The sequence below is a fragment of the Serinus canaria genome, chromosome 3 (assembly GCF_022539315.1).
Source record: "Serinus canaria isolate serCan28SL12 chromosome 3, serCan2020, whole genome shotgun sequence".
Lineage (NCBI taxonomy): Eukaryota > Metazoa > Chordata > Aves > Passeriformes > Fringillidae > Serinus > Serinus canaria.
Genome location: NC_066316.1, coordinates 30,310,765 through 30,330,009, shown reverse-complemented (window position 1 = coordinate 30,330,009; position 19,245 = coordinate 30,310,765). Strand labels below are relative to the sequence as shown.

General features: G+C 41.4%; 1 protein-coding gene across 1 annotated transcript; it reads right to left on the bottom strand.

Moving 5' to 3' along the window:
• Nucleotides 1–8,164: 8,164 nt before the first annotated feature.
• Nucleotides 8,165–19,245, bottom strand: MPC1 (mitochondrial pyruvate carrier 1). Its single transcript, XM_009091516.4, has 5 exons — nucleotides 19,049–19,245; nucleotides 14,032–14,035; nucleotides 11,671–11,767; nucleotides 9,922–10,054; nucleotides 8,165–9,173 (listed from the first exon to the last, which is right to left on the bottom strand). The coding sequence occupies exons 1-5, from the start codon at nucleotides 19,117–19,119 to the stop codon at nucleotides 9,155–9,157; spliced, it is 324 nt and encodes a 107-aa protein (XP_009089764.1). The 5' UTR covers nucleotides 19,120–19,245; the 3' UTR covers nucleotides 8,165–9,154.

The window sequence follows — 19,245 nt, the reverse complement described above, 5'->3', positions numbered from 1 at the left end:
CGCGCCCCGAGGCGCCTGCGCAGTCCCGGCCGCGGGTGTGGCAGGGGGAGCCGGTGCCGTCTTGGCTGGAGGCACCGGCGAGGAAGAAGGGCTTCTTCAGCCCGACCCCACCTTCATCGCCCCCCGCGGAATTGGCCATTGCACGGCAGCGTGATTTGCATGGGCGCGATGAACACAGAACACAGCGGGTGCGCAGGGCGCCGCTAGATCCTCATTTGGGACACGCTGGTGCTGGGGTACCTCATACAGGCGGAACTTCCTTAGCATCAGTTTCTGCCCGTTGCCTGTGGCCCTATTGCTTGGCAGCACCGAGCAGAGCCTGGCTCTTCAAATGATGCGCAGGAAGTTCCAGTTGAATACGGGCAGAACGTCTTTACTATGCAGGTGACCTGGCACTGGAACAGAGGTTGTGTAGTCTCCCTCAATGGATGTGAGCAAGAGCCATCTGGAAGCGTTCGTGTGCCCTGTGCTCTAGGATGGCCCCGGAGCACAGCGTGGTTCCCAACAGCCGGCGGTGTCCGCCTTGCTCTGGCTCTTCACGGGCACGGTGCGGGCGGGCCGGGCCTTGGGTCACTCACCGCCCGCCGGCGGGCACGCTGCCAGCCGCAGCGCCAGCTCCTTCGGCCCTCCGGGAATTGGGGGTGCCTGGGGCGTTCAGCGCCCACTTGCGAGCAAGCCAGGTGTTTTTCCAGCTAGAATGGGTGCGGTAGGGAGAAATGGGACTAGGTGCGAACGCCTTTCTTCAGAGATTCCCGGTGTGACCCCGTTAAACTCTGCCCCTGGAGGAAGGGGTGGAGCAGAGGCCATCACGCTGCCCTGTGTCTTGGCTTTGCCCAGCAACACTCCATCCTCCATCTGCCCTCCTCAAGCCTGGTCATTCCGTCTGAGTCTTCCCTGCCCTGCTCCCTTCAGACGCTGACCCTGTGTGTCCTCTGGGGCTGTTTCTGCATGTGTATGTCTGCCTTTGGACCAACACCTCAGCCCTGGCCTGACTCTTTTGCAGGGGGAATAAGGCTGGTGGCTGAAGGAAAGGATCGAGGTGTCACATGCAAAGTGGCAGCAGGCAGCAGTGTGGGCTGGGGCAGGAGACGGAGGTGGGTGATAAGGCCTGTGTAACATGCTGCTGTGTGAAGAAAACTTGATAAAAGCCAGGGCAGCAGAGCCCCCAGTGAGGCCCTTAGGACAGAAACCTTCCCTTTCCACCCTCCTCACCTTCCCACACACACTTGGGAAGTTTCCTGTGTGCCTTCTACCTTAGGTGAAACACTTGGAGCAAACTGTACCTTTCCAGCCTGATAACAAGCCATTAGCATCTCTGGAAGCTTTAAGTTAAGGCTGAAATTAATAATGGAAGAAACACTTGCAGACAGGGCTGTGTGGAAGTAAACAAAGAAACACAGGATGTCTCCTGAGCCAGGCAGCACTGCCCATACCTTGCAAGGACCTGCGCAGGGAGGACAGTGTGTAAGGGAACAATATAACTGTGACCCTGCAAGAAGGGGAGGAGAAATGGGAGAAAGAATGGAGAGGATATATAAGGGTGTGTCTGAATGTGCACAAATCATCTTTCTTAGTAGCCCCCAAAATGGTACAAAATTATTTGTTACAGAAGTGTTTTAATTCCAAAGCGTGAGAGCAAAATATAAAACCAAGAAAGTTCTCTTTGTTTTTTTTTTTTTCCCCCTCCCAATTTATAGATAGATATGGGTAGATGCAGCAAATTTAAATCTGAGTCTAGCCTTCTGGTTTGCGTGACTTTGAGCAGCAGTGGTTGGCTGTGCCTTGGATTACTAATGACTTTCTGGTAGTACAGGGAGTACAGGCAGGTAAGTACCTGGCAGAGAGCAAACTGAAGCTGTTCTTTTGTTTCTGTGTTCAAGTGCATAGAGAAGAGCAGTGCACACCTGGGCAGCATGGGGCATCCAGCTTGCATCCTACTGATTTCCCCTGTTCCTACCTGCAGCTGCCTGGGCTGTGCAGCCTGCCTGGAACCCACAGCTGTTTCACTCTTGAATGAGGCAAAGGTGTTTTTTGTTTCCTTGCTATTTTCTTGAGCAGAAGGTTGTCATAGTCACCCCAAATGTATTTTTCCTATTTCTCTGCTCAATGGAAATTCTTAATTCTCTGTACTGTCATGAAATACCACGAGACAGTCATTACCTTGCCATGAAGAAAAGGCAGTTTGGAAAGGCCTGTGTTGTTCAGTGTTTCTGTGCTGATGAACTTTGGCTGATAAAGCAGCAGGATCAAAAAATTACTCTGCTTTTCTAAAAAGGTAAAATTCTTTTGCTAACACAAGTCAAAATAGCTGGTACAAAGTATTATTATGCCTTTAGATCACAAACCTACCACATCTGAAGATATTTTCTGGTTTTATGACAACAGTGTTACGGATTTGCAAGCCTGTTTCTCTCTTCCTAAGAGATGGTGTGGTTTGCTTATAAGTTTCATTGATTCTTGACCTTACTGGTTTGCATATATCTGCATCTAAATTTGAAGCTAACTATAAAATCTGCTAGGTAAGTTTGTCTTCCTGAAAAATGTGTGAATTCAGCCAACTTACTGAATTGATGCAGTTGGTGGCATACTTTTGATGTACATAGGACAGGGTCTGTGCACTTCAGTCTTGTAGCTCCAACAACTGTAAACCTGTAAACACATATTCCACAAAAATAACAGTTCTGTGATTGCTCTGGTCATCATGTTGGGCTCTAATGTTCTGTATTCCTCCCCACCCTTGTGTTCTTTACCTTTGGAAATGGGATGTTTGAATGAATACTGCTGAAAGGTTAAGATCAGGGGTTATAAGGAATCTTAAACAAGTGGTCCTACAGAGACCTACTGGGAGCATGGTAGAAAACAAAATGTAGAGCTGCTTTGGGGACTTGCCTATTCTTCTTGATGAGACTTCGCCTCAATTCTGCTGTGTGGTGCAAACAGCTCACATCACTCAAAGCAGCAGCTTCTGAAGGCCTCTGAAAGGAAGGGAGCTTAACAGTGGGGAATGAATGCCCTTTGTATATTTTAAAAAGATCCTGTGCTTCTGAAAATTCAACTGTGAACATCTTCCAACAAGCCTGCATTGCTGACAGTGACGGGTCGTGGTGATCCACAAGCAAGGAAGCAAAAGCTGAAAAAGTTATCTCCTTTCTTACACCTTAGTTCAGGAATCCCATCTCTTGTAATTTGTGTGCAGATCAGTCTAAATCACAAGCCACATGGTTGGCTTCATCCAGCTGAATTGTTAGAATTGTTTCTGCTGTGGCTTTCCAGATCCAGTCATCACTTCTCTAGGGACACAAAATAACCTCTCATTGGTCTCTGATCTAGAAAACTGAAGCATACAAAAACCAGCTACAGATGAGCTACTTCCCAGTGTGCTTGGCAGGCACCTGGTAATAGCCAGGTGTGTGTGTGATTCACAGAACACTGTGAGCTATTGCAAAGCTTTGGAGGGAAAGGTAAAAACATTTCTTGGCTCACTGTGGCCAAAACAACACATATGCAAGGAAGTACCAAACAGCCTTGTGAGCTGTTCTCTTGTGGCATCATACACTCAGATCACGTAGTGCAGATGCTTGGTCAGCTGATAATCTACTGGATACCCTGCCAAATGTTTGAACCTTTCCTGTTACTAACAATAATCTGGCTGAGAGCTGATACTGAAGTTTATCAAGTTACAGTAGAAGACACACAAAGTAATAGTTTACTGATCACATTGCTGGCTTTCTGTTTTGCTTGCAGATGACCCATAGAATCAAGTGTGTACAAAAATACCTTGTAATCGTTCCTTTGCATGGCTTCCCCATGAACAAACACAGCAATGTTTTAGGATTTTAAGTCATCCTAGGTGCAAGGAGATGTGGTATGTCCAAATCTGCAAGATAGGAACATTTGAGATAATCTTGCTACTCCCTTGGCACTGAAACAAATTAAAATCTGGAGATCTTTCTGTCCTGAAACTGTGATCTCAGATCCAGTCAGAGTCCGACTGCAGTGAGAGATTAGAGGAGATTAATATCTCATCCTGTCAGGAGACACCTTTAAGGTTTCACACTACCACATTCCCTCTTGAAAGAGGAAACTGATATAATATACATTACTCAGTACCACTCTTGAGAAGGCACCCCTTTGGTTAACACATACCTTAGGACTAGAAACACAATTATGAAATTATTCCCATCAGCCTATAAATCAACATCAATTAGAGCAAGTTACAGCAATGGTTCTCCTGTGAGTAAGTTATGTACTAAATGCTTTCAAAATTATTAAATACTTTCCAAATTTTAAGTGGCTTACTTTGTATCTTTACATTTATCTAACACAGAGGACCAAATACAGCCACCATATAAGTGCTGCCATAACTGACATTGCCTTCTCTTGCACCAAAGGCTGGGTTTGGAGCAGTTATCTCCATACAAGTTTCACTTAATGAGAGAGACGTGACCCAGATTTCAGACGAAACGAATAAGCATAAAATTCCTAGCCTTGTTGCCATAGTTACTTGAAACCTGCTGTTAAAGAAGGTGGGAAGAAAGGAAAAGAAGAGAGCAGTATCATGGTCAGGCTTAAGCCATGTGATATAGAGAGGCGATGATCTGAAAGGAGCAGGATGCCAGTGATGACACTCAGAGCAGGTTATCCAGAAAACCAATATTTCTGCCTTCTGGCTGCTATTGAGTTGATTCAATGGACCCTGGTTATTTTTAAGTGGTTGCCACAGTGACTAAATGCAATGCACTGGTAGGTATTAGATCTGCAAAGGCAGAAAGGGATTGGGTGGGGAGAGACAGACTTCTCCACAATTAATTTAATAAAAAGATTGCCTAATTTTAAACACCTGACTGTTTGCTTTTCTGCTTTACAGAGATTGTAAAACTTGTAGCAATGTCTTGCTTAATCAGAACAAACTTTTTAGCCTTTGTGTAAGTTGGCAGCAGAAATACTCCAGCTCTACAGAAGCAGAACTGCAGTCATATTGCATCAGGTTCTTCATATTGCATCACTGTTCTTTCCCAAATGCAGATGGGACCAATGCACCCTGTGAGACACAGGCTGAAAACCTACGAGAGCTGATAACTGTGCTTGTGAATATTTCCTGTATTACTACTTTATATTCTGCTGCTAACTTTGAAGTCTGTCACGAGAGCATGAAGAAACAGGTTGTATTCATTAAAGGCTTGGGACTAAGTGATATGAACATATCACTCTAATAGGTTATTTTATTACTTGTCTCTATCTCATCTTTTTATTCCTGCTCTTTTTGTGTGCCTTCACATTCTTAGAACTGGTAGGTAAAGCAATAACGTGTCTGCAACCACACCAGTGTAATACAGATTCATGTACACTGGAAACACCCACAGTTGAAGTAAATGCATTTGGTAGTTTGATGCTCTGCATATTAGTTTGACCATAAGAGAGCTTGTATCAGCATTCATGCAAGAACTCAGGGAAAACATGGAAGTGGTTATAAGACTGGTCTGTCCTAGTCTAGGACTGTATTTTCTAAGCAGTTTATTTCCATGTCAAAACCTGTCTTGGTCCCAAAGAGAAGACTCTCCTTTTTTTTACTGCCTCCTCTGTCTCTAAACTTACTGAGACTTTCCCCACCCAATTCTCTGCTGTGGTGTCCTTTCCTTGCTCAGATGACGCCATTGTGCTTTGTATGGAGAACAAAAGGTAAACCCTCAATGCTATGGAGAACTATATTTAGCTACAAATGTCTTTTCTCTGAGAGCTGGGAGGCCATAGTGGTAGCACTGGGGCCAAGAGATTTTTCTGTTGGTTTTAGAGTAGGGAACATTCACTTTATATAGAAGTCTTAGAAGTAAAAACACCCCCAAACAAAAACAAACTCCAAAAACCCCCAAAACAACCCCACCACCCATATACAGCAGCATTGGCTAAAATGATTATAGAGCATGAGACAGTTGCGTGAGGCTGAACAAAATTCACTATCAGTAGGTGTTATTACACCTACTGATCATTACATCATTACATTCATTGAAGAATCCTTGCAAAGTAATTCCCTCTCTTCTGAGCACACAATTATGATTATTGCTTTCTGTCATGTAATTACCATGCTACCAAGTTATTTCCACATTTGAATAATAAATCATCAAGCTTCTAGATCAAGGACACGCAATCTAGCAATAGCAGAAGAGATTGTAAGCTAATTTGATGCCATGGTCAGTTATAGTAGTCTTAAGTCTTCCCTTTAAAAAGGGACTCAAGACATCTCCAGCTCAAACCGGGGAGAAAGGGGGAAGGGACAAACTGAGAGCTTAGCTGGTACTCTCTCCCATTTGAATTCCTTAGGGTGTTGCATTCCTTACCAGCAGTGTAGCAGGACTTGCTCAGAAACGTAAGAAATTATTTTCTGTCTGAAGACATGAAAGAAGACAGCAGCTGTTGCTATAGCAGTAACCACTGCAGCAAGAGAGGAAAGGCCACGTGGTTCCCAGTCTTGCTGTGGTAGAACAGAAGTAGAACATACAAGGCAGTGCCTGGAACAGAGCAGCAAAGGTTTCTAGTGACAGGACATATCCTACAGATGAAAGTTGTTATTAAACCAAGCTGTGAAATTAAAACCAAGTAGGTATTTCAGAACAATAGCAAGTACAGACAAGCCCTGTAATCTTACAAATCAAAAGCAAATACTGAGCTCTAACTTATAATTAATCAGTGAAACCCACATAGCCCCATTCTTTCATCCAGTGCTGAGGGGAATAAGAAAAGAACAAAAGGAAGCCATTAGCACCATTAAGGTATTTAAACTCAAGAATACACCATCTCCAGTCCTCTTTAAGCTATTGTTCTCTTTGGATTATCCCAAACAGCCCCATCCTAAAACAGCCATATGCCAGCGTGTTTCAGTGTTTTGTGCCGGAGGGGGCTGCTGACTAATCACAGAATTATTTACTGCAAAAACTCCTTTTAATAATATTGTACTGATCCCCTTACCCCCAGCACATTTAAACAAAGAAAGGGTATGTAAACATCTTGATAATTAATGCTTTGATTGACACAGGCCAGAAGCCACTTGGTGGCACTCTGCCCATATAAACTATTTTTGTTACTAGGCAGACTGACAGGCAGTGGAAATCCAGCCCACACTGGATTTCCCTTCCCAAACAGGGCCAGGTTCCTTCAAGTTCCATGAAAAATGGTTTGTTGCCACCCTCTCCCTTTTTCAGTCTCTATGGGCTGCAGGAAGCATCCCTGGTTTAACATCTAACCAAAGCAAGGTAAAGCCCACTTTCCACCTACAATTCACTCTTGCTCTAGTCCAGTTTGAAAGAACTTGAGCCTTATCACAGTGAATGGATAAGGGGAAGAAAGAAGGAGAATGGTAGAAGGAAATAAAGTATGGTGCAACTACCAGGAAAATGAGAGAAGGAACTCTTGCAAATGGTATTCTCTGGGTAAAGGAGCAAAGACAATCAGGAGCTAATGAACAGTGATCAAAGCAGGTGAGGGTAGAAGTAGAGCCTGTACTGCAAGCTTCATGCAAGAGCAGCATAGCACATTTCACATCAATGAAGATCAAACTAAGTTGTAGCTTATTTTTCCCTCCAGAAGCAATATAACAAACTATACGGTGCCATGATAATCAGCTGTCCTTATCTGCTTGTGTCTCACTAATCATTCGTACAGAAGTCTAATGGTGCTTCTACTCCAGGAGATAAGGGGGGATGACAACTTTTGTGACAAGACAGCAGTACTGAAGGAGCAGCTTTATGCAGTAACTTTTCTAAAGCAAGAAGCATCAGGCAGTACCAGCTTTAGCTGACCTGCCCTATTTGCATCTTTCCTGTATGTCCATCAAAAAAAGTTACCATCACAATAGAATTAGAAGATGGTCAATTAAGACTTGCTCTAATTACTAGAGGAGAATTGGTAATACTGACTTAGTTGCATAATGAGAGCTCTGAAATCAACCCTGCCGATGGAACTAGAACTACTAAGTTTAAGTACCTGCACACACTTTTTGCTGCTGGGGGAAGAATTTTTAGGTATGGGGATCCACAGGACACTTACCTAAATTCAGTGCATGCCATTTACTTTTTCGGCCTATTTTTGCTTCACGCCGTTGCAGTAATAAGCGACACTCCAAAATAAAATTTCACTTTTGGGTCTGTTATCACATTATGAAAAACAAAACTTTTCCAAGTATTCAAGAGTTTTATTGCCATTTGGAATATGTTTATTGTTCAAAAACACTGCACTGAAAAAAAAATCCATAACATATGTTCTCACATTCTTTGTCAATTTTACCTTTACAGCAATGTAACTTTCAGGCAGACCATGCAGGAAAACCAATCTCACAATGAAGTCACACACTACTGAAAGGCACTTGGCGTCTTTCAGATCTTAGACTCCAAACAAGTTTAGTTTTTGCCTGTGTTAAGAATTACATACACCTAGAATAACTCAAACAGTAGGGAAAAAAAACAAACCACTTAGAACTTCTTAAAGAACAGTATCAGGCTTTGTTGCCTTCCTTCATTCAGTGCTATGCTTTTGTTTTTCCAAGCCTTCTTTAAATATTGTGCGACATAAAAATGGATGTTAATGAAATCTCTTTACTGAGAATAGGCATGCAGTGAGGGAAGAGGGATGGCTGCTCACTTCCAGGCTGCCTATCTACACATTTGTTCTTGTAGATCAGCAAGCCGCTTAAGTTAAAAAAAAAATAGAACAGGAATGAATGCACTCAAGTTAAATGGCTTTTAAGAATATGTTAATACATAAACAATGATACCACCTACAGTTCTGTTTACTGACCTCTGTTCATGTTGATTTTAAAATGAGTTTTGTCAAACCATCATGGGCCACTTTTGTAGACTGTTAGATAAAAAAGTTGGTTTTCAAATATTGCTTGTTATTGGGATGGCTAATGTTTTATTAAAAGGGTAGTTATTAAAGATCAGTAAGGCAGCAAGACCTTAAATGTAATGGTTTACATTTCTGAATAGTACTTTTTAAAAGGCAAGATAAAAATATTATTAGAAGAATTCTTGGTGGGGTCATATTCATAATGGGTGTTTCTGTTTCATCCCCACTGTAATTGTCACAGCAACTGTAGATGGCATGTCTTCCTTGGTTGTCATTCAGGATGAATACATTCCCTGGCTTATTTCAAGTAATTTATTTAGTTCTTTTTCTCCAGCCTGCCAAAAGAAAAACAGCTTTTGTAAGAGTGAATATTGAAATACAATTGCTTTTAAGAAAACTTCATGAAGGAGGGACATTGGTCAGTAACTTATGCAGAGGTAAGTCCACTTGCAGTTTTGCACAGTCTCAGTTTTTAATTTACATTTCAGAAGTTTTCATCCTCTATTGCTCCACAGTAATTTCTTGGGGCAGAAGAGAGAAAACCCATAATCCTGATCACCAGGATTGCTTGGGGCACAGTCTGCACTGCTTGCTACACAACAAGGGTGTGAGACTGATCACAGTCTGTTCTCCAGACACACTCAGCGGGCTCTACCTCCTGTATGGAACAGTCAGCTCTGATAGGTTTTGTGTGACTTCTCTTCCAGAGGTACAGCTCCTTCACAGTTTTATGGATGTTTCCATCTCAGGAATTAGTTATCAAGATGGACACATGCAGACGAACCAACAGACTGCACAAAAAACCCCCAAAATAGCCAGCAGCTACTAGAGGCCCTGTCTACACTCCCTCATCACCATAATGGCTTCCTGCCTTTTCTATGTGCAGATCTCAGAAGGTTCAAAGGAGGTGCAAAGTAGAAAGTTCTGCCTACTGACAACAAGCTAGTTAACAGGTTTGCAAAAGGTAATGAAGTTAAACAAGTTCAGAAACCATGCAGAGCTTTGCACCACAGTTAAAAATCACTAACAGAGTATTCCAAGATCCATCAGTTAATGACTTCCCCATTTAAAAATACGACTTGCCTGTATTTGATCAGTCGTCCTCCTTGAATAAGTTGTGCAATTTCATTAGTGAAGTGGCATGCAAAAAGAAGCCAGTTTCTTGGCTGCACTTTGTAGGCAAATCTCATGAAAGTCAAGGAGTAACAACACAGTGCTGCAAAAGATGATAGATCTTGTTAAGAGACTGTAAATATCTGCATTTTGTTGAGTCACAATTTTCCTACTAGCAAAATGTAATGACAGGCAGAAGATTTGTTGCTGCTTATGAGTTGCCCAACAGCCCTACAAACATGTCCACTCGGAGGATCCAATGCAAGAAAACACGAAACAGTGTCTATTTCTACTACAGATTTCCATAAAAATTGATTTTACTCATACACTATCCTGTGATAGTGAAAGTCTTTTATGTTTACTGAACTGAAGTCTTTTAAGTTTATTTTCTAAATTACCTCAGCCAGAAATAAGCATTTATCTCAATGAGACACAATCTGTCATATACAATTATTCTGACAATTTCAAAGACAAAGTATTTTTAAAGACACTAATCACTTAAATACAGTTCTTTCTGGGAACATTTTAAGATCAGGAGCTTTCAGTATCCAGGGAATCATGAACATTCAGAAACATGAAGCTTTGTTGTTATCTGCTTTCCAGAAAGATTAGAAACTATTTTGATCTACTCTCCTACCATAATTTAAATACAGGAAATTATAACCCAAGAATTCCCTAGTTTTGTAAAGTTCTGACAGGCTTAAAGAAAAAATTGGTAAATTAATTTTTCAAGGAAAACAGCCTTTTTAGAAGTACTAATATTCTTTTTTCATCCCCCAGGTTGAAACCCAAACTATATATACCTGCAAAAATTTCAAAAGGTGTCTCAGCATGGCTGAGCCGGGTAGCTGCCACCAAAACACTATTTGCAAAACAGTTTTGCTGCACTGGAGACTATTTAAACTAGTTTTCTGTCTCAAGGAACTGATTAAGGGACTGAATTACTCTAAGCAGAGCCTCATGATAACGGAACTATAAAATTTCTTGAGCCAAAAGTATTTTGCTTGTGGGAAGACAAATTACTCAGAATTAAGTTATTAAGTGAATTAAGGAAGAGATATAATGCCCAAGTTAAGCTATTAAATTAAAACTGCAAGATTTCTAATCCTAGAAAATAATTTGAACACAGAGACAGACATCTATGCAAAAACTATACATGTTCCAAAGACAGGTGGAAAAATATTCCGTATTATTGCATTTAAAAATAACTTCTCATTAAGAGTCACAACAGTCTCTCATAGACAACTACTTTGCAAGGAGTAAAAGCCTTCTTTGCTGCTTCTTGCACCCTGCTGACCAATCATTACCATTTCTTCACTTTGTCAGTGCTGACAAATATTTAAATCTCACACTAAGCACAAAGGATCATTGCTCTTTATACAAAGAATAAAACTGAGAAGAGATACATTTTGAACAAGTGTTTGCAATAACTTAAGATAATAGAAGTTATACTTCAGGAGACAGTCTGGTCTTGAAAATTGCTGAGGGTCAAGAGCTGCCTCACTCTTCCCTCCTAAATTAGTGGAAAGCTTTCCAAAAAAGAGCCCTGCAGTTTTTCAGGACCTCAATTTAAATGGCCTCTAAAGTTATGTAACAAGATATTTGATATTTACATCTGCTTTGATCACAAGCAGACAATGAACAACATATCACTGCTTAAAGGACAGAAACTGTGTTCTGGAGTCAGTTTCCTAACAAGAAGTTTGTCTCAGGTCTTACCAAATGTCATTCTGCCACTAATAATTTCTGGCGATTTCTTCATGTCATTAAAAGCAGCAACAGGAAGACCCCAGTTGGCAACTGGCCCCCAAAAGTGCTGTGAAGAGGGAAAACAAAATAAAGTTAAACAGAAACAAAAACCTCCTGCAGCAGTATTCTTACAGTTTTTTCTTCGCCACACAAAACTAGAAGGCAGAAGGCAGATTTATTGGTAAAATTCTAAGAAAAGACAGAGACTATTTTTAATGTAAGAGAGAAACTAAACCTTTCTTTTTGTGGGATCGACTCTTCAGAAGAAAAGGTAAAGGAACCTACTCTGGGTCTTCTTTCAGAGCAGAGAGGAACTATCTAGAGCCATTGAAATAGAATTCTGTGTAATTATAGCTTAGCAGTCATTAACCATCTGATTGGCATTGTCAGATACTTCAGATTTATAGCTCACTTCTGCACAGAGAATTAGCATTTCCCTCTTTCAATTAAAGCTCCCAAAAATATAATGAAAATGTAAGGACTTGATGAAGTAAAGAACTGAAGGTGTTTGCATTTTATGCTGAGGATGAAGAAAAGCTCATCAAACATCTTCTTGTGATTGCTTAGATCCTCTCTTTGAAAGAGTAGGGCCAGCAAGCAAAGCAAACTGCTACCCTGAGCTACACCTGCAATTGCTGAAACTATTTGGTGATTACTTAACACATTCAACAAATGTCAGAGGAGAGCAGTTAGCAACAGGTGTGCACACAGACTAGCGAGCAGAAGTGGAAAGGATCAAATCAGAAAAACTGACAAGTTTATTTTGATGAGCATTATCTCAAAGACTCTAAACTGAGAAAAACAGTGACTTAAGTTCAATTTCTGTGACTGTTATGAGCAACAAGCCTTCACCAGAATTCTTTCCACACATGATGCACACAGTATTTGCCTCAGCTTCTTCTAAGTAGAAACTCTTCTCAGAAGTAACTTGGCCAGATACAACAAAAGAGATGCACCTCACAAGAAAAAGCTTTGCAGATACCAGCTATATCCATTCTTTTGACACTTTCTGTAACTATAACATGTTTAATGACTGGGAATTCTCAGGTGGTATTTCAATTTCTTGCAATTTTAATTCTAAGATACTCTTGCCAGTCTTGCTTGTAGCAGTACAGTCAGACTAAAAGTCACACTTGCTTCCTGCAGTTGCAATAGAAGAAACTTAAATAGAAAAAAGCGAGTTTAAGTCACACACATAGTTTTGATAGTTCAACTTCAGTGCCATATGCAAAATATAGTACTTCTGCAAATTCAGATTTATAACAGTATTCTGAAGAACAGAGTAAAAGCATATTTTGCTATATTCCTAGTGATAGGAAAATTGACATCTGTAGTGGTTAAAGCCTCTCAAGTGCATCAGAGGTTACATGGCATAACTGAAGAGAGATGCCTGACTCCATAGTATTTACACTGTACCACCACACCAAAGCAATCTTCAAGTGGAGAGACACTACCCATACTTGGTGATGGTTTTATAGTAATTTGAACAAGTGTGTGCAAGAGGTCTCATTTAAACATCTGTAGTTTATAAAAAATAAGCTTTTTTCTTGAATCTCTGAAATATGTACAGCTTTTAAGAATCTGAGTGACAACTTCTGTTTTGAAAAGTAAATTAAATCAATTTAGTATTTACTTAATCAATTGCCATTAGAACATAACCAAATAATACACCATAGATTATGGACCATTCAAATACAGGCTGTGAAAGCTGAAGAATCATCATTAAGCAAAAGTACTGTAGCAGCAGCTTTTCTCTGCTGACAAGAAGTTTTATTTGGAACCTTGAGATGGCTATTGAGCTTTAAGTGTCTCCAGGCAGGCAGTCCTTTGAAGTCTCACAAAAATTTAAATATACCCATAAGTTTGTCTTTTGTCTATGTAAAAAAATAAATCTTCCATACACTATGATTCACAGTACAACAGGCATAAAATTCCCACTCCAGTTTAAGGAGCAAACAGTAAGGGTCCAGGACAGAAGAAGAGTGTAAGGTGATTTATTTTGTACATTTATTGTCTGGCCTGAAGGTCATCAGAGATAAACCAGGTAGTTTGGTTATGTAACAGTATTGCTGGTATGTAGAAGAAAGGGTTTCACGCTGCTCTGATCTTCTTGGCAAAAGAGTATGGAAAAGACAAAGCCCCTTTAATTTAAGACATTCTGAAGATGACTTGGTCATCTTCAATGACTTGCAATTCCTAGTGCATCACTCCTGGAGGTTTGTATTATGCCTTTCAGGTGCAGACAAAGTCATAACAGTACTAAGGGAAAAAGACAGCAAGTTACTGAAGTTAGGAAGAATGTGAAACCAGAAATCCCCTCCCTTTTCTTACCGTACTGTTCAAGTGCACCATCATTGTTTTCCATTCAAAAAGCACATGAAAGAAAGAAGAAAAAAAACCACATTAGTTTCTTTCATAATCTACACAGACAAAAGCATACCACAAACAGAAAATAGGCATTAACTTTGAATAATGCATTTGTGTTAAAAAAAATCCCATTTCCCACAAGAGCTATCACTGTGACAAGTGTTTGCTGCTCTTTTTTCCCGCTACATAAAATCCCATTATGGTCAGTGGAAGATATTCAACCCTTCAGAGCACCTAAGATCTTACCCCCAAGTACCTAAAAGGATGACAAAAGACATCAAGCTTTGTCATAAGAAAGCTAAACAGCTAAAATTCTTCAGTGAAAGCTTTGAAGTTGCTTGGAATTCTCTCTACCTCTGTAAGTAGGTCAAATCAAAGACTGCCAGATAGCTTCCTGTCACTAAATTTGGGCCAACTGTGGCAGTACCAAACATGAGCTGCAACACGTTCTTAGCGATATATGCAATTACACTTCTGTCATGTATGTGGTTCATTTCAGTGATAATCTAGGTACCAGTTTATGTAATAACTTAATGATCTATGCACAAAAGATAGACTACAGCATACATTTAATATTGTTTGTTACAAAGCTTGTGTAACAAAAGCTTACTAACTTTTAAATACCTTCTCTCTAATAAAGATACTGATAAGACTTAGTTCTGAATTACGACTTACAAGGCAGCATTTCTTATGAGAAATAGGTAGGCTAATAGAAAGCCTGAGTTGCAGAACACTTTGTAACCATCACTTCCCTCACACTGATTTCCATGTTCTTAGATGGCCATTTTATAAATAGTTATGGTAAGGAAACAGTCATCTCTGCTTAGGAAATCACAAAGGATGTGTGATTCAGTGAGTCTTCACTACAAGCTGGTTCAAGGTGCTTCGTTTTGATGCCCTTCACTAGTTTAACCACATGTTGTTTGTTTTCTTTGATCTGCAGCAACAGTTGACTGAAGTTCACAAGACAAATGTAAACTTAAATTTCTTTATAAAACCTTAACTAAAGTTCAGATGTGTCTTCTGGCATCACCTGTTTTTGTGCCAACAGAAGTTAGCCTTAATTTTTAAAGTGTAAGTTGTTTCCAAGGAAGTGAAAGCCTAAAATAGAATCAAACTGATACTACTTTAACAGAGTAGGCAGCTCTGGCTAAGGCCTTACAAGATTATCCTTACGATCACATGACAGTGGAAAACATACTTATAGAATAGGGCAAACCAAGGGCAGATGGACTCTCCCAGGAAACAGGCATCCAGCCCCAAAGCTCTGCAGCCAAGAGAGTTGCAACACATGCACCACATCCAGTAGTGAAGATACTGCCCCATGTGCACACATCTATTTCTGAAGGGACTCCATTCCAAATTAGTAGTTTCCAAGAACTTCAAGAACTAAATTCGGTCCCTTGACAAAGAAAACATTGTACTAATGTTGTTTTCAGAACTGTGAACAACTCCTGCTGGACTTACTCAGCTTCCAAGTGTCAGTTTTCTGTATAAATGTCTAGACAAGACAAGAGGAACCCCTTTTGGAATGAATTCAGTACTGATACTGACAACAGGGGTGACAATACCTTGTATTGGTACTGAATTCATTCCAAAAAGGCTACAGTAGGAAAGACTTAGTTTTCAAAAATTTCTGCATGTATTTTCCTCATTCTGACAATAATAATATTAGTAGGCCAGAGACCATTCTGCAAGTATAGGAGGACTGTCACTTTGTGTTTTCCCCATTCTGTCACTCCCTAAGTGGAAACTGCAGTATCCTTCTGCAAAAGGGCAGATTGTTCAGTTCTCAAAGCACACAAGACAAGCCGGTGTGTGTCCTTCAGTTTCTAGCACACATTACAGAGTACTTTTATTTTAAAGTTCTTCATGTTTAAAGATTTACTAAAGAGAACTGAAGATCAGCTGATTTTAGTTCTATTACTGATGCTAACTCCTCTGAAGTTCGTTTAAATTAAAAGACAGTTCATTTCCTGGAAAGCCTGAGCACTTAAACTGATGAGAGCTGTCTAGGAACTCTCTCTATTTCAAAGTCCTCTATATTAACAGAGTCCCTACATTTGCTTTAGTGCTGATTCATCAGGAAGAGACATTTCAGAAGTGCCCCAGCACACTGCAATGTCCATGCTTCTTTTCCTGTTACCACATGATTTTTGCATTCCTTGCAATTCATTATGTGATCAAAGCAATTTAGGCTTCTACCACAAGAAAATGACAGCTTGTCTAGAATGATGTGTTATGTCTTAAAAGAGGAGGGAAGCTGTTTTATTAGATGTTTTTCAGAAGATGTTTTAAATCAATAGGATAGAAAATAAGAGGATGCACTTGCCTACTATTAGTGGCTTAGATTATATGAATATAGTGAGAGAATCTGGAGAAAAAATGCAACTTCAGGTTCACAATACCTAGAGCTGCCAGGCTTTAATGGGCTAATCAGCTAGTTTTAAATAACAATACTGCTGCATTTTACAAGATGCAGGAAAAGTCTACCTACAGCTTATGTTCTTACTATGCTTATTTTGAAGCATTAGGACACAGTTAGGGTAAATTTGTATTTAAATGATTTACAGTTATTCAGATCCCTATTAATCACCACTGGAGAAAAGCCAGATGTGAAACTGGCAGAACAATTAATTTTAAATGACAGTTTTAAAAGCAACTCCTCCTGTTTCTTTGTGCAAGATCTAAAAGCTAACCCATGACATAATGCAACTCTAATGCCAGATAAATCTACCTGAGCAAAGCAGCATGCAATCATTATGCTTGCTTTTATGTTTGCAGGTTATGCAGCTGAAATGAAAGTTACTTATTCCAGTAGATGTCTTCAAGTTTTTGATTGCCCCAAACCAGAATAATGGAGCACTTAATCCACCACTTTGCTTGACTCTCAACAGAATAACTTAGGTTACCCAATCTAGAGTCTATCACTGGTATCCCAAACAGCACCTCAGTTGATTAATTCTGACAAACAAGTTTCACATTTTTAAAGCCTTGATTCCCTGCAATGATTAGATGCTGATTTTTAGAACAGACACCACAGTCTCAGAGCTTTAAGGACACTTTTACTCCACAAGCAAAGAAAGGACTTTTTTTCAGGGTAGAGTCCTGTAGTCTGGGGAAGAAGTCACCTTCAGAAGAAATGCCAAGAGCTAACTCTCCATTTCTTCTTATGGAGAAGACAGACAAGTCTTTTACTGTCAACTATTTAAATTTTAAACAACAAAAAGCCAATAACTTAGACATTCATCTCCTAGTGAGCAGCAAACAATGCTGAAAGGCCCGAGCAGATGGAGCAACTGGCTTTAGCTCTTCATGACACATCCAGTAACAGGAGCACAAATTAAGCAGGTATCTTCATTATAGCAAGGCAAAACACATTCTGTCCACAATGGTAGAAACCTGTGGAATGCTCTTTTTACTGAAATACAGTCACATATACAGCTTGTTTGAAAACTAGGTGAAATACATCTGAAAGCTTTTTTTTTTTTAAAAAACCCTCTCACTCTTGGGCGAGGATAGAGATATTTCCATTAACTGTGATGACATTAGGAAGCAGCTGTTATCTCACCTGGATGTTTGTTTTTCTAATTATGAAGTAGATTACTGGTTTAATGGCTCTTTACATGCTTCACATCAATGCTGTTACAATCAATTAAATGCTAACACTCATATGCATCTATCAAACTTGCATGGCATCCTCAGGTCTTACAAAAGGAATCACAAAAGCCTGCTCTGGGGTTTTTTTTTTTTTTTTTTTTTTTTTCTGCAGGGTAGTTATCTTCCTTCTCATATTTTTGCCTCATGGTTTCTGTGGATTTTGATTTTGTGAATACCACACAAATTGAGCAAGCTTTCCAGTGCCTCACCATCCCCATGGTAAAACACTTCTTCCTAATATCTAATCTTAGTCTATCCTCCTGAAGTTTAAGGCTTTACATTATAATCCCTCATCCATGCAGCCTTATACCATCTCCTGCTACTTGAACCAAGACTACATTTCTCAGATAAACAGATGTTCTCCTACATGCTTGCTCAACATCAAACACTAGGTGCAATAGATGTAGGCAAAACATCAAGCAAGAGCCATAGCCAAGACTTGCTCAACCACCTTTATTAGAAGAGACCATTTTTATTTGTTTAGTTTGTCAAAGAGCCGGTCAGCTGGAGAAACTTCAGTCTGTCTACCTGAGACTGTTCCTGCACAGTGGTTCAACAAGATTTAAGTTTGGCAAAACTTTTCTTTAAGGCAGTCTTTTAGTTTCAGTCCAGACGGCCATATCCCTTACCCCAGCACGCAAGACAAAGCTTGACACAAGCTGAGCTGTCTGAGAAGTGACTTAAACCACGTTCCCACGACAGCGGGACTCTAACAAGCCTTTGGAAAGAGATACCTATTTACACGTACTCAGAGACTCAAAAAACCGACTGCATCCATGATCAAGCTCGCTTCTGCCAAAGGCAAAGCGAAGCTCCTTCTGCCCCTGTGTCAGGCAGCAGTCAGACTGTCCCGGTCGCGGGCCCCTGTGCCCGCTGCCACCCCCGTGCCGCAGCGAGTCCCTGCCCGCGGCGGGGCGGCACTGGCGGCTGTCACAGCCGGGACGGGAAGGTCACGGAGGGACGCAGCTGCCGCGGCAGCTTCGAATCGCGTCGCGTCACTCCAAGGTCAAGGCCGGTTTACTCGGGCCGGGGCGGGACAGTGACAGTCCCGACCGCCGCCGGGGGCCGAGGTGACAACGGGCGAGACATGGGGAACGACGGGACCACGACACCTCCGGGCCGGCTCCTAGCTGCCTTCTCCCCCGGCCAGCCGCCGGCGAGGGCGACCTCGCCAGGGGTCAACCGGTGCTAACCGTCCGACCCCGTCCGGGGCGCCCCGAGGCTGCGGGGAGCTGAGGGGTTTGGGGACCGAATGCTGATCCTTGCGTCCGCCCGGGCAGGGCGGTGGGCTCGGCGATGACGCCCCCCGCGCCGCGCTCACCTCATCAGGTAGTCCCTGAATTCCTTGCTGCGCACATAGTCCACGGCCTTGCGGCCCAGTGCCGCCGCCATGGCTTCTCGGCGGCAGTGCGGTATCCCCTGATCGCCCGCCTGGCCGCGCCGCCCCACGCCGCGCTACCGCCGCCGGTGACAACTGCCCCGCGCGCCACCCGCCGCCCACTTTACGGCAGCGCGCGC

What these genes read in the sequence shown, in the direction of transcription:
- MPC1 (XM_009091516.4), bottom strand. Translation starts at nt 19,119, where the DNA reads ATGGCGGCGGCACTGGGCCGCAAGGCCGTGGACTATGTGCGCAGCAAG. An exon ending in TAGTGGCAGAATGACATTTG is followed by an intron (nt 10,055 to 11,670) that starts GTAAGACCTGAG and finishes CATCTTTTGCAG; the next exon opens with CACTGTGTTGTTACTCCTTG.